The sequence below is a fragment of the Homarus americanus genome, unplaced genomic scaffold (assembly GCF_018991925.1).
Source record: "Homarus americanus isolate GMGI-L3 unplaced genomic scaffold, GMGI_Hamer_2.0 scaffold56009, whole genome shotgun sequence".
NCBI lineage: Eukaryota > Metazoa > Arthropoda > Malacostraca > Decapoda > Nephropidae > Homarus > Homarus americanus.
This window is the reverse complement of record NW_024739542.1, coordinates 3,456,394-3,471,866: the sequence shown is the minus strand read 5'-3', so window position 1 is coordinate 3,471,866 and position 15,473 is coordinate 3,456,394. Positions and strand designations below refer to the sequence as shown.

Below are 15,473 nucleotides of genomic sequence, written 5' to 3'. Positions count from 1 at the left end.
TATATATATATATATATATATATATATATATACTCTGTTTATTAATAGAGTTGCAGCCAGTGGCTGAAAATATACTAACTTACATGTGATTTAGACATAATGATATGCATTCAATATATTTACAGGGGTATACAGTACATAAATCAGGAGTTGTTTATTGATGGGATGGTGCTGTTCTTATATCTGATATCAGGGCAGGCACTTACGGGCTGAATTTTGTTGTAGTGATTCTAATCTTTTAAAATGTTAGTTTTTGTATAATGGAGTGTTACTGATATGTAATTTGTCTTAGTATGCCATATTGTGGTTAAAAATAAGTATATATTAAATGCATCCTCCAAAAGCGTGAATATGCTACCAGAGTTTAACAGTTAATTCATATATAATACTTCTGATAAACTTCCTATGTACTTATGTTTGAAATAATGAATTTATGAATCTAAATAATTTAGCTAAATATCTTTCTCGTCAGAAACGGTCATCCCAACGATTATGAATAAACTCATTTAGAAATGCATCATTCTTCAGGATGAAATCGGACAGATTTGAAACTGCCAATCAGCTGTAATTCTTGAGAAGGAGGCGGGGCATCTTTTCTCAGCTGAGAGAAAATGCATTATAGTGAAGGATCCTTGCCCTCAATATATTAACTGTAGAATTATAAAGGGAGACAGAGCTTTTTCTAAGGGTATCCAAAAGATTGAGAGCCTCCACAGATGGCAGCAAAATGACAAAGTAAGGTTTGCCTCCTCGACTAGGTGGAAATCAACAAGGATCCCTGCAAACTGTCGCCAGGCAGTCAGTATTTTACATCCGAAGCTTATGGAGATGTCCCAAACTTGAGGTCTTGATTGAGCTAATGCAGGCAGAGAAAGGGTGGCTGCCTCACAACCTCCTTCTTATACCTTCATACACTACCATTAGGTGCAGTAAGGAGGTTGCCACTGTGGACAATGTGGGTAATTCCTGCACATGGCTAAAGCGAAACTGGCGTGTTGGAGTGGCTCGTGGGGCCGATCTGTGTCCTCAACAAGAAACAGCGGAGGTGAGCTCAAGCAATATTGAATGGGGGACAGAATGCCCAGCTGATGGGCAGATGCCTGAAGATCTAAGGCAAATAGGGCTGGAGATTGACCTAGAACAAACACCCCGTAGCACACAAAAGAGTCTTGCGGAAGTACCGCGATATTTTTCTGGGCAGCAAGGGAAAATTAGGATGCACTGGAATAATCAAGCCTACCATCCCTCTCATAGATGAAACTCCTATTAGGCAGCCCTTCAGATGGGTTCCTCCCCCCCACTCAAATCCAAATGGTTAGGGACCATATCAACCAGCTGTTGGAGCAGGGGTCATACAGAAAAGCACTAGCCCATACGCAGCCTCGATTGTTCTGGTAAAGAGACGAGATATGTCACTGCGTTTGTGCGTTGTCCATAGGAAACTGAGCAAAGCCACGTGTAAGGATGCCTTTCCACTCGCAAGGATTGATTAGTCTCTTGATGCATTGGCAGGAGCAAAGTGGTTTTCAACATTGGATCTAGCATCAGATATTATCAGATAGAGATGGATTACAGGGACATCCAAAAGACTGCTTTGTCTATGCCATTCGGGCTGTTTGAGTATAAATGCATGCCGATGGGATTATGTAATGCTCCCGGAACATTTCAGCGAGTCATGGAGAGCATCTTTGGCAGTGAGATGTTTTCAACCCTGTTGGTATACCTGGATGACCTCATGATATTCTCAAAGACACTTGATGAGCACATAGAAAGGCTGGAACTGGTGCTCTCTAGGCTAAACGGACATAACTTGAAACTGAAACCATCCAAATGCAACCTGTTTCAGAGGAAGGTTGCCTATCTTGGATATGTAGTGTCACAGAAGGGAATTGAGACAGACCCTGGTAAGATTGAGGCTGTTAAGCAGTGGCAGGTTCCCACCACCATTAGGGAGTTACGTTCCTTCCTTGGGTTTGCCTCTTTTTACCGATGGTTTGTGCCTGGATTTTCAAAATTAGCTACCCCATTAACAGCCCTAACTTCAGGTGCCGCCGCCCCAAACCAGTCCATCTGCTCGAGGTGGGCCCAGGTACGTGATGATGCATTCAACCAACTAAAGGGCAAGTTAGTCATGGCACCCATTTTGATTTGTGTTGATTCTAGCAAGCCATTTTTCCTAGAGATCAATGCCAGTTTTCCGGGACCAGGAGCTGTCTTGTCACAGGAGGTAGAAGGCAGAAAACACCCTATTGCCTTTGCCAGTAGGGGCTTGAAGGGGTCAGAGAAATATGAAGAATTAAAGTAACATGAAATTGGAACTGCTAGTATTGAAGTGGGCCCTCACTGAGAAATTCAAAGACTATTTAGCAGACAGCAAGTTTACTGTCCTCACTGACAACAATCTTTTGACTTACTTGGACAAGGCAAAGCTTGGGGCAGTAGAACAGAGATGGTTGGCTGATTTAGCTCAGTTTGATTATCAGTTGGAGTATCGGGCAGGGAAGGCGAATGGGAGTGCAGATGGATTATCCAGAAAGAGCCATGAACCAGAACCTGAGGCAGATGACTTCTTCGAGAGGGTTGAAGCTATGGCCATAGATGCTCTCGAGGAGGAGAGTTCTCTTAGTGGTGAGGACAATGAGACCCCCATGCCCAGCTGAGGAAGGAGCAGATAGCCCTCAGGTGACTGGACAGTTAATGTGGCTTCCCAGCATATCTCAGGAAGGTTTGGAGCAACTACAGGCAGTTAGGAGAAATTGAATTACAGGAGTTGAGAAAGGGCCAGGAATTTAACAGCCTATAGAAACAGAGAGGGAGATTTGCAACAAATTGCTGTTTAGGCCAGACCAGAAGGAGCTAAGACGACTAGTTTTGCCTTCTACTTTGAAGGGGGAGGTAATGAAACTTTTGCATGATGAGATGGGTCATCAGGGTATCGAACGCACCACTTGGTTGATTAAGCAGAGGTGCTACTAGCCACAAATGGATCAGGACTTCTTTGAATACTGTAGGGACTGCCACCGGTGCATTGTAGCAAAAGCAGTTATCCCAGAGGTACGCATGCAGATGAAGCCTCTTACAACCAGTAGACCCTTTGACATCCTGGCAGTGGATTTTACAGTATTAGAACCATCAAGTAATGGCAGAGAAAATGTGCTGGTGGTGACAAATGTGATCTCTAAGTACACCTGGGCATTCACCACATGGGATCAGAAGGCAGCGATTGTAGCAAAGACCCTGGTTGATGAGATATATACCAAATATGATGTCCCTAGGAAAATTCGCACTGATCATGGAGCCCAATTTTAGAGTGCATTACTAAAAGACCGTTGCAAGACCGGGGGAATAAAGAAATCTAGGACTACTCCATAACATCCAGCTGGAAACGGACAGTGCGAGAAGTGTCACTGCACAATGCACCAATTGTTGCAAATACTGTCAGTCGAGCAAAAGAGGCATTGGGGAAAGCATCTAGGAATGGTAACTGCCATCTATAATAAGACTCCTAACTCGACCACTGAGTTCTCCCCTCACACTTTGATCTTCGGTACCGATCCCAAGCTTCCGATAGATATCTTGTTAGCACAAGCAGAGGGGGAGGCCTCGTGTGATGATTGGGTGGCCCTACACAGAGAAGTATTAGAGAATGCCTGAAGAGTTGCAAATGGTAATTTTGAGAATAAGTGTCAGAGTAGGAAGCTTCTGTATGATAAGAAAGCGAGAGGAAAAGCATTGGACGTTGGTCAATGTGTATTAGTGCAAAACCTTCATGGAAAGGGAATGAGTAAAATCCAGGACTACTGGTATGAGGATATATATGTGATATTCCATGTGTTGAATGAGGAGGGAAGTGTGTCTAGGATTGTTCCTGAGGAAGGAGATGGGGCCTCAAAGGTAATACACCACACGCATTTGCGGGCAGCCCCAAGGGTAGCTGATGGCTCAGGTGTGACCGATACCTATGATGGTGATGATGAGGACGATGCTGGTTGCCCGGTGGGGGACCCATGTCCTGACAGTGGTGAAAACTCTAGGAACGAGGTAGAGACACATAGTTCTAATGAGGACCTGGACCCCATAGCAGATAGTATTAGTAGCAGTAGTGAGGAAGAGTCTCAGGGTGGACTTGCAGTCCGTAGAAGTAAGAGAGATACAGCAGGAAAACACTCAAATATGTTTAGGTTTTGCCTAAATCTACAATCAAAAGTATTTTGGTGCTATAGATTTAAGTTTCACATTGTTAGTCCCTACATGGCAGGGAGTCCTCGGGTTATGAACGGGTTCTTTTGCTGAGGACGTTCTTAAGTCTGATTTGTACGTAAGTCGGAACACATGCTATATGCATACCGTACTTACAGAACAATGTTTAAAATCCCACTACAGTATATAATAGCCTAAGTCCTTATATACAGTACATCTAAAATCACTTAATTTAAGAAAAAGGAAGAAATAAAATAACAAAATACCTGTACAGTAAATGAAAGTAAAAATAAGTCATCAGGCAAATAAGATACTGTAAATTTCAAGTTTAATCCCATTTACATCAGCAGCCGTTCATAAGTTAGACAATTATAAGTCAGGAACCTCTTGTATATAGAATATTCCTTCTGGAAACTTTTGGATTTTTGGACAGCTATTTGTTAGTCAGGCAATACCTTTCACCTCATTTTCCTTTCATCCTACAGGGTGAAACATCTGACGCCCATGAAGAAGAAGAAGAATTTGAATTTAGTGAAGTGTTTATTGAGCAGGCCATCCATACCATTGAGTATGTATTGGGTACTGTATCCCACACAGCCTCATATCTTCGACTCTGGGCACTGTCTCTTGCACATGCTCAGCTCTCTGAAGTGGTGTGGAATATGGTTATGAAAATTGGACTCTCTCAGGTAATCATAATTTATGATTCTATCATCATACAAGGCATTGCTGCTGTATCAGACTCTTCATTTAGAATACAGATGTAACATAAATAATTTGGCATTTAAAGAAAACAGCTGTCTTTGAAGACTTGCTATTTTTTCATTTGAAAACCCATCCCTTATAAATCTATAATTCTCTTAGAAAACTTCATGTTATGGTGCACCAATCTAGTAACTGCCACCTTTCATTGTGTATGGGCTGTAGCTATATGCCTTATTTGTGTCTTGATATTACCCTCATCTGTCATCATAATCCAATATACAAATTAGTGATTTAAAAAGTCATGTCCTTCAGACTGAAATACAAACATTTATCACACACCATAGTGAAAAAGGTTGAACTACTTCAAAAACTTTACAAGAGAGCCTGTGTAAAGAAACTTATTGAAGAGTATAATGATAGGGCCTCAACAATTCATGATTTAAAAATAAACAATGAAAGTTCTAAAAGTTCTAAATATTGAACTTCAAAATCAAACATTACAAGCTTTTTCACATTTTTCAGTCATCAAATGTGGTTGGCAGTATAATGCTGTTCCTCATTTTTGCTGCCTGGGCCTGTCTGACTGTTAGTATCTTGATTCTCATGGAGGGCTTATCAGCATTCCTTCACACACTCCGTCTTCATTGGTAAGATTTATACATACAGGATGTGTAATAATAATAATAATAATAATAAATGGTTTATTGAAAAAGTTTGCAGCCCGAAGGCTGAAAATATACATTGGACATAAATGACTTATTACATACATTGGTGGTTTAACAAAAGCCTTCATTAGAGAAAGGTGAAGGAACATACAGTGAACATACAGATTAATGTTTACACACGTAGATCATGTTAGCTGAGGTGTTGAACAGCAGACACATAGTGTAGTAACTCCCTCACAGATGGCGTTATGAGGGGCATCACGTGGAGTACTAGTTCCCTCACAGGTGGTGTTATGAGGGACTTGACATGGTGTAGTAATTCCCTCACAGATGGTGTTGCGAGGGGCTTGATGATGTAGTAGTTACCTCACAGATGGTGTATGAGGGGCCTGTTGATGTAGTAATTCCCTCACAGATAGTGTTATGAGGGGCCTGATGTGGTGTAGTAATTCCCTCATAGATGGTGTATGAGGGGCCTGATGTGGTGTAGTAATTCCCTCACAGATGGTGTTATGAGGGGCATCACGTGGTGTAGTAATTCCCTCACAGATGGTGTTATGAGGAACTTCACATGATGCTGTAGCAAATCATTCACTATGTGGTGTCGTAGCATCATGGGGACACCACGTGGTCAGTTGTCACAGTACTTCACTCACTCAAGTGGGTGAGGTGTGGTCCCAGGCTTCTCTATTGTGGAGTCTCAGGGGAATTATCACTGGGTACCTGGGACCTCACTGTGTGTGTGTGTGTGTGTGTGTGTGTGTGTGCGTGCTACTTGGCATGAACTAGCTGGTAAAAATATCTTTGGGAAATATAAATACTTAAGCACTAGCAGTAATAGTCAAGTTTTTATTACTGTTTTAGTACTTTTTGTACTAAAACCAAAGACACATACTGGCAGTAATAGTAAATTTGTTACTACTGTTTTAGTACCTTATGCACTAAAACCAAAGACATGTGTATTTTTTTGGGGCCTTGCTAAAGGAGGGTGTACAGTTTTACCAAGTAAGTCCATCTGTAAAAAATCTTGTTAATGTAACTAACCTTACAGTTTCGATTAAGTTGACTTCAAATTTAGGAAACCTATTATCATCATGTACAGATGTGCATATTGTCTGGGTGTTACTATTCAGTGTATGTCAAGTTGATAGCTCAAGGTCAAAGTTCAGAACTTTGGCTAGATCATAACTTGTATCCGTACTTATATTTTAATAAGACTTTGAAAAATTGTGTCATCACTAGATATACAGCTGTTACCAAATTGTCACTGAATTAAAGGTCACAGTCTCAGGAAAGTAAAAGGTCAAATATTTGTCTGGATTCTCTTGTGTAACTGAAGATATTTTGAAGAAAATTTGTCAAAATGCAGAGTGGCAGATTCACATGACTGTATTAGATGTTAGGCTCACTGCTGATGAGTTAAAGTTCTAAACATTATTCAGGTAAGTACTCCAATTCATTGCAGTTATGTTGATGAAACTTTGTGTATCATCACTTACTGGTAGTAACATATAGAACATCAAATTAAAGTCCGACACAAGTCAAGTTATTTTTGTATAGAGAACAAACTTAATTTACTAGAGATAATTTGATTAAATTTAGCGGATGCAGTATGTATCATCTCTAGACACTGTAGAAACCCCCAAATTTTAAAGGGAAGTGTTATAGTTGACAGTTAAAGCCTTGTCCAGCCTTGAGAATTTGTCATCAACATACAGTGGGGTATGCTATAACGAATCTAATTGATTCTAGAACCTTGTTCGTTATAGCATTCGTTCGTTATAGGATTAATCCGTTCCAGGCCCCCAAATACAACCACTTAACACTGAAAAATATAATATAAAATTGTAAAAATTGTAAAAAAGTGCATAAATATGCATCTAAACCCCTGAAATGAAGAATATCATTAATACTTGTAATAAAACACAATAAATTAGTAAAAAAAAAAAAAAATTTAAATAATGTTCGTTGTAGGAGTTTCGTTCGTTATAGCATTCTCAATTTTATAGGTAAAACCATTCGTTATAGGAATATTCGTAGTAGGATCCGTTCGTTATAGCATACCCCAAGCAGAATATTAAATTCATGTTTTTTGTCAGAGTATGGTAAATTAGCAGTTCAGCAGGAGTGTTGTTGTCAAAAAGAGAATTTTGTTATTTACTGTACAGGTACTTCGTTAACCTACTGTGGCTCAGGGTTGGTGGAGTGGAGGACAACATGCATTTCCTTAACTTGTCCATTTCCCACCTTTTTTTTCCTTTTGCAATAGATACTACCGTATATATTGGCATTCAAGATGACCTTTGAAGCATAAAAAAATTCTAGCAAAGCTATGGGTCATCTTATACACAGAGTATAAAATGTGAACCTTATATCATATTATACCATATTTCCTGACATATTATGCACACTGCCATGAAAGACACACCCACAACTAAGCAGAATATTTAGAAAAAAATATTGGTAAACTAAAATGTTATATTTTTTTGTGGAAAATTCTGAATAATGATATATATTACAATTTGAAGATTGATGTTTCAATGATGTAATCTCAGCTATAGTTAGTGTTTGAATGAGTACAAAACAGATGCTATTGATATGAACACAAGGTTTACATGTTATCATTTTATCTTATAATTTGTGATTTTGAAACTATAACCTCCTGAAACCCTGATTAATATATATTAAAATGTCCAGTTCCATGTAATTGTTCCTCACACAAGCAATTTGTGCTGCAGGACACATTCCTCCTGTTAATAACTTATTCATCCCTAACAAGCTTCCTGTCTTGATTTTTTGCACTACCTGTTTAATACAGGATAAGTTGGGGGAAGCTTTAATCCAAAAGAGTTTGACTATGTACCAGAGTTTTATGAACTGAGTGTAACATATTCAAGAATCATTTTCAATATTAATTCAGTTGTGATCTCAGCTTTATTACTTCCTTCATGATCAACAGGGGTCAAACCTGAGGTAACTTTTTAAATCCTTAGGGTCATCGAGGAGGATTTAGCAGGGTTTTATTCTTACATTTGTCCTTTAGAGTGTAGTATTCATTATACCCTGACCATTCTAACAGCTCTTACAGCTGTATTTATGGAAACTATGCATTGCCAGTGAGGAAAAATGGCCAAGATCTTATTTAATAAGATACTTATGAATTTATTTATTTTATTTTATTGAGAAGAAGCAATATGGAAAACATCTTTTGAATGTGAAACATCTTACTGTCCTTCTTACCATCAATCTCCATATGTATCAGCTCTCTCTGCCACACAGTTGTCTTTAAGATTTTTCACAACAGATCATTTTATGGAAATACCAGAAGCTCTTGAAATTTGACTACTCCCAGGATAATTAAATAAATTTCTTTCACCCTTATGAATTCAAGTTTTAGAAACATATTTGGTGATAATCTGGAAAAAAGAATTACATATCCATTTCAGTCTGCACCATTCTTATTGTAAAAAATTAACATTTCCCAGCACTGCAGGCAAAGAATAAAGCATATGTATAAAGCACTTATTTTTCTATTTTTAGGGTGGAGTTCCAGTCTAAATTCTATAAAGGAGAAGGATATGCCTTTGCACCACTCACTTTCAAGCATATTATCAGTGGAGAGGAAGAAGAATAAGTGGTTATTGGGCATAGTTGAAGTGGAATAGGCTCAATCCTCTATTAATGATTGAATATTTAGTCATAACATGGGAACTTGACAAATTTAATTTCATTTAATCAAAACTAGCATGTAAATTTTTCCCTCTGACATAACTAGTATTCCTTGAACCATATAATTATAGAATTAAAATGTGGTTTTTTTTCTTGCTGAAGTTCTTTTACAATATATTTTGATCAATATGTTCACTTTATTGACTTTTTACATTTTTAACTGAAAGAATATGTAACTTGGCCTCAGATATATTTAATTTTTAATGTTTTTATCCACTGGGAACTTTTATTGGGAATTTTTTTGTAAAGATATACTGTAGCACTTGCATGGAATATTATAATTGTATATGTATCCCAGTGTAAACATATCTGTAGTTTCTCTTAACTATTAGTCACCAATATTGTCACAATAGAATTTTGTTGTGGTTTGGTTGTTAGTGTGGTCAGATGAGTGGTTTAGAGCCTCTTGTAGTAATACCCTGTACAATTCAAAAGACTCTAAACTAGTTACCTGGCCACTTTTATACTGGGGTTGCTGGTCTTCATTAAGCCACTGTTTATTTTTTGAAAGGTATTGTACCATAAAGTATTTGGAATTGTAATAAAAAATTTAATTCTTGCTACAATTGACATTGGCTCCACAATTTTGCATTTGTAAATAAAATAAATTTTAAGACTGTATTTGTTTTGTAACCTAATTCAGAAAATTCAAAATGGATTGTGTATACTGTACTCTATAGGGTATATTAACTTACTATGTATATCTCATTGACGATAACACTTTATTTCACTCTTGTCCTAGGGGAGGCGGTGCCCCAAAACAATGGATAGTGGTGTCATACATATTGCATTCTTCAAGTAATCTCTTACTTAACTGTGATTGGTGGAATAAGAGGTAACGTCATCAAATTACAGCCAATAGGAACACAGAGCAGTCAATTAGCACAACACCCCAACTTATGTTTTGCTGTTGGATATTTATTCTCCATTTCATTGTTCAGGTTGCGATAATATTGAAAATGCGATGGGCGGGTCATATCTCCCAGAATTTAAATAGTGAAACGCCAATAAATATCCAACAGCAAAGCATAAGTTGGGGTGTTGTGCTCACTGAGTGCACTGTTCTTCTATTGACTGTAATTTGATGACATTACACCTTGCTCCACCAATCACAGTTAAGTAAGGGATTACTGGACGAATGCAAAATGTACTACAAAACTATGAATTTTTGGGGGCGATTCCGCATGTGGAAGGGCGCCTGGGGGCGCCGTAGCCCCTGACAGAGACCCTGCCGACCCTGGAAAGGCACCCACTGCCAATAGCAGGGCCCATAGCAGCGCTGCCGATCCTAGGAGGGCCCATAGGGGCACGGCAGCCCCTGGCAGGTATCAGTGGCCCAAGGAACCCTGGAGACACCACTGAAGGCCCCCACCTGTAGTAGAGTTCCCCCTGGGGATGTCGCCATCCCTATGAACATCCCTAGGGGCTTCCCTGCCCTGTAAGGGACCCTGATCGACGCTTATCCCTGTGAGGTCACTTGGCCATGCTAGGATGGAGGCGCCCCAGGCTCCTCTACTCCGCCGATACACTCCAGGGGACCTGGTCAGGGTGCTAGATCCACCAGGCTCTGACCCACACTCTTAGAGACAACTACAATCCTAGGGCTTTGTCAGGAAGGTGGCATTCTCAGGCCTCCAGAAACAGCCGAAGCCTGTAGCCTTCAGGACGGCAAACGCCCTAGGACCTCACAACCGAGTCGCCCCCATGGGCTTGGAGGACTAGGGTCCTTACAGGACAAGCTGCACCCAGAGTTTTTCCAGGGACCGGAGGCGCCCCCAGGTATGTTCCTAGGGACCATGGTGCTCCCAGAGGCCCTCCCAGATGACCCTGCCAGCGTAGGCACCTCCAGCCCTGAGCCCCCTTAGGCCTTAATGGGACGCCTCTGCCCAGGACCCCTGCCAAGGCCTGTGGCTCACAATAGGTCCTCTAGGCAACCAGCAAAACAATGGATAGTGGAGATATATATATTGCATTCTTCCATCTTATTTTAACTGTGATTGGTGGAATAAGAGGTACGTCATCAAATTGCAGCCAATAGGAAAACAGAGAATACTCAGCATAATACACCCCAAAACTTATGTTTTGTTGTTGGATACTATCTCCTTTCATTGTTCAACGCCGAAAAAACCAGAACGCATATGGGCCGGTCATATTCCCAGAATTTAAATAGTGAACGAGAATAAATCCAACAGCAAAGCATACGGGTATTGTGCTGACTGAGTGCACTGTTCCTCCTATGGCTGTAATTTGATGACGCTACACCTTACTCCACCAATCACAGTCAAGCACGGATTACTGACTCAATGCAAATGTGACTACAAACACGAAATTTTTGCTGATGTCAAGATATGGAAGGGGCCCCTGGGTCGTGCCAGGCCTAGCAGAGACCCTACAGCCCCTGAAAGGCACCTGCCAATGGGCCCACAGCGAGCCGCTAACCCTAGGAGGGCCCATAGGGCGCCGACAGACCCCGGCAGGGTAATTAGGGCAGTGGCATCCCAAAGAGGTACCATGAGGGAGACACCACCTCTGAAGGCTCCTGAAGGTGCCACCGCCATGTAGAGCCCCTGGGATGTCGCCATCCCTGGGAACACCCTGAAGGGCTTCCAGCCCTGGAGGGACCCTGGGATCGACGCAATCCCCGTGAGGTCACACGCCAAGGGATGGAGGCTCCAAGGCCCTCAGGGTCGGCGATGCCCCAAGCGGACCTTCAACAGGGGATCCACCAGGGCCTGATCCAACAGGGACGCTCTAAGAAACGACAACTAAAGCTTCGTCAGGAAGGCGGCTCCATGTGCCTCCAGCATCCATAGCCTCAGGAACGCACGCCCCAGGACCCACAGATCCGAGGCCCGCTGGCGACTCCAGGGGCCCCCACAGGACAGCGTCACCCCAAGAGTTTTCCAGACCCATGCCCCAGCACCCAGACCATGGCCCCAGAGGCCATCCCAGAGAGACCAAGCCAGCGCGTGGCACCCAGGGCCCCAGGCGTGTGCTTCCTCAGGCCTTAACAGCCTGCTCCCAAGTAACAGCCTGTGTCTCAACAGAATCCCTCCTAGGGAGGCACACCCTAAAAATAATAAGCATAAAGAGTCACATAATATTAACACTGATTTAATAAAGAGCAGAACGCCACCAAATTATAGCCACCAGGAAAAACATAGCACTCACCACAACAACACCCCAACTTTATTTTGCTGTTGGATATTTACTCCTTTTCCATTGTTCAGGCTGAGATAATACTAGCATGGCGGCAACATTCCCAGAATGTCGAAACAGAACAAACCAACAGCAAAAGCATAAGTTAGCATTGTGCTGACTGAGTGCACCGTTCTCCCATCTGGCTGTAATTTGATAGACGCTACACCTTACTTCCACCAATCACAGTCAAGAAGCGATTGACTCAATGCAAAATGTACTACAAAATACGAAACCCTTTGAGTGATGCCGCATATGGAAGGGCCCCTGGGCGCCAAAGGCCCCCTGGCAGAGACCCCTGCTGCCCTGAAAAGGCACCACCGCCAAAGCAGGCCCATAGCAGCAACAGACCCCAAAAGCCCATAGGGCTGGCAGCCCCTAGCAGTTATTCTGCAGTAGCGCCCAAAGAGGGCCTCCGGGGAGACACCACCCTCCAGGCACCCTGGGAGCACACCACCCCCGAAGGGCCCCTGAAGGTGCCACCGCTGTAGAGCCCCAGATGTCGCCATCCTCGTGAAAACCCCAGGCTTCAGCCCCCGTAAAGGACCCCTCGGATCGACGTTATCCCCAGAGGGTCACTTGGCCATGCCAGAGATGGAGGCGCGCCCCAGGCCCCTCTCAGGCGACGGCGATGACCCCAGGGGACAAGTCAGGGTGCTAGATCCACCAGGCTCTGATCCACGAAGTATGCCTTGTGTACGTTTACAACCTAGGCTTTGTCAGGAAGGCAGCATTTCCAGGGGCCCTCCAGCCAGCCGAGTTTCCATGGGCCTCTCAGGGACGGCAATCGCTCTAGGGATCCTCATTAGAATCCGAGGTGCCTCATGCAGTTCTGCCAGGCGCTGGCGACTCCGAGGCCCCGCAGACAGCCGCATCCCGCAGCTTCCAGGGACGGAGGGTGCCTCCAGCGCCTGGATCTGGCGAAGATTCTCCTATGACCTGCGCCAGTGGCGGCACCTTCAGGCCCTCTAGAGGCGCAGGTGGCTCCCCAGCTTAGCCAGCGCCTTCGCCCTGCTGACCGTGCCGCCTGCGGCTCACAATAGTCCTCCTAGAGTATGACGCCCCAAAACAATGGGTGATAGGAAATATATATATTAGATTCTTCCAGTAATCTTTACTTTGTGACAGCAATAGGTAATGTCAATATCAGGAAAACAGAAGAAATACCATACGCAAACACCTCAACTTATGCTTTGCTGCCTGATATTTATTCTCCTTTCATCGTCAGGCCGCCAATACCGAAAATGGCGGCTGGTCCATTTCCGAATCTAAATGAGAAACAGAATAAATCCAACAGCAAAGCATGTTAGCATTATGCTGACCGAAGCGTACTGTTCTCCTATTGGCGTAATTTTACGACGCTACACCTTACCCACCAACCCAGCCAGTAACGATTACTTACGACGCAAAATACAAAAACTATGAAATTTTGAGTTTATGCCGCATATGAGTGCCCTCTGGGGTACCGTTGCCCTGGCAGGAGACCTCCCGGAAAGCGCACCCACTGCCAATAGCAGGGCTCCATAGGCAGCGCCGCCGTAATTCTAGGAGGGCTCACAGGGGCCGGCTGGTCCTGCAGCAGGAATTTGCAGGCAGCAGCATCCCAAAGAGGGGCACCACATGAGGAGACACCACTCAGGCAGCCCCGAAGGTGCCACCGCTGTAGAGCCCCTGGGGATGTTGCCATCCTCGGGTGGAATTTCTGAAGGGGCTTTTCTGTCCCTGTAAGGGACCCTGGACGATTGCGTTGGTCCCCAGGAGGTCACTTCTGGCCATGCTAGGATGGAGGCAGCCTCAGGCCCTCTCAGGTTTGGCGATACCTAGGGGACTCCGTCAGGGGTGCTAGATCCACCTGTGCTGGGATCCACGAAGGACGCCTAGACAGCCATAATCCCAGGGCTTTGGCCGTAGCCGCGGCATTCTCAGGCTCCTCCAGAACAGCCGAGCCCATGGGCCTCTCAGACGGCAATCGCTCCCAGCACCTCACAGATCCGAGGCGCCCCCATGGGTCCTGCTAGGGTGCTGGCTGACCCGACGGCCCCGCACAGCTGTGACCCCAAGAGTTTTCCAGGACGAGTTTTCCAGGCAATGCCTTAGGACCATGGTGCTCCGCGCAGAGGACTCAGCAGCATGGCGCCTTCAGGAGCCCTTCCAGAGGCTGTGGCTCCCCAGGCCTTCTTATACTATTTGTTCCCAGGACTCCCAAGCAAGCAGCCTGTGGCCTGGCCAGGCCCTTCCTAGGGGAGGGCACGCCTCTAAAAACAATGGATGGTGTCAAAGATATAATCCGTGATTGGTGAGGTAACGTGTCATCAATTATAGCTATTAGAGGTAACAGAAAGACACCGTACAACACCAACTTAGGTATGTTCTTGCTGTTGATGGTTTCATTCTTCCATTGTCTGTTTACAATACTGAAAATTTTACATAAGCGGTCATATCTCCCAGAATTTAAATAGTTAAATGAGAATAAATCCAAATAAGCGTTATTGCTGGGGCATTGTGCTGACTGAGTGCACTGTTCTCCTATTGGCTGTAATTTGATGACGTTACACCTTACTCCACTAATCACAGTTAAGTGGCGGGACACGGGACGAATGCAAAATGTACTACAAAAACTATGAATTTTTGGGAAGCGACATGTCGCGATAAGGGAAGGCCCCTGGGGTGCCGCGCCCTGGCAGAGACCCCAAGCGCCCTGGAAAGCGTACCCACTGCCACATTGGGGCAGGCCCATAAAGAAGCTAGCTCCAGACCCTGGGAAGGCCCATAGGGCCTCGCAGCCTCTGGCAGGCTATTCTGGGCAGTGAAGTGCGCCCCAAAGAGGGGTACCCTGGGGACACTACTCTGAGGTAGCCTGAAGGTGCCACCACTATGGTAGAGCCCTGGGGATGCCGCCATCCGGGGAAATTACTCCCGAAGAAGCTCATCTCGGGAAAAGGAACACCGATCACCTTATCCCCGTGAGGTCACTTG

The 15,473-nt window shown here is 43.8% G+C and overlaps 1 protein-coding gene across 1 annotated transcript in view; it reads left to right on the top strand.

Annotated features, from left to right (window-relative positions):
- The window catches only part of LOC121874869 (V-type proton ATPase 116 kDa subunit a1-like), a gene marked incomplete at its 5' end in the record, with an annotated part of 26,807 nt that extends 16,891 nt beyond the window's left edge, over positions 1 to 9,916 (top strand). The window contains 3 exon segments of the mRNA XM_042379167.1: positions 4,686 to 4,889; positions 5,428 to 5,552; positions 9,111 to 9,916. Coding sequence (XP_042235101.1) covers positions 4,686 to 4,889; positions 5,428 to 5,552; positions 9,111 to 9,204 — 423 coding nt within the window.
- Positions 9,917 to 15,473: the final 5,557 nt, after the last annotated feature.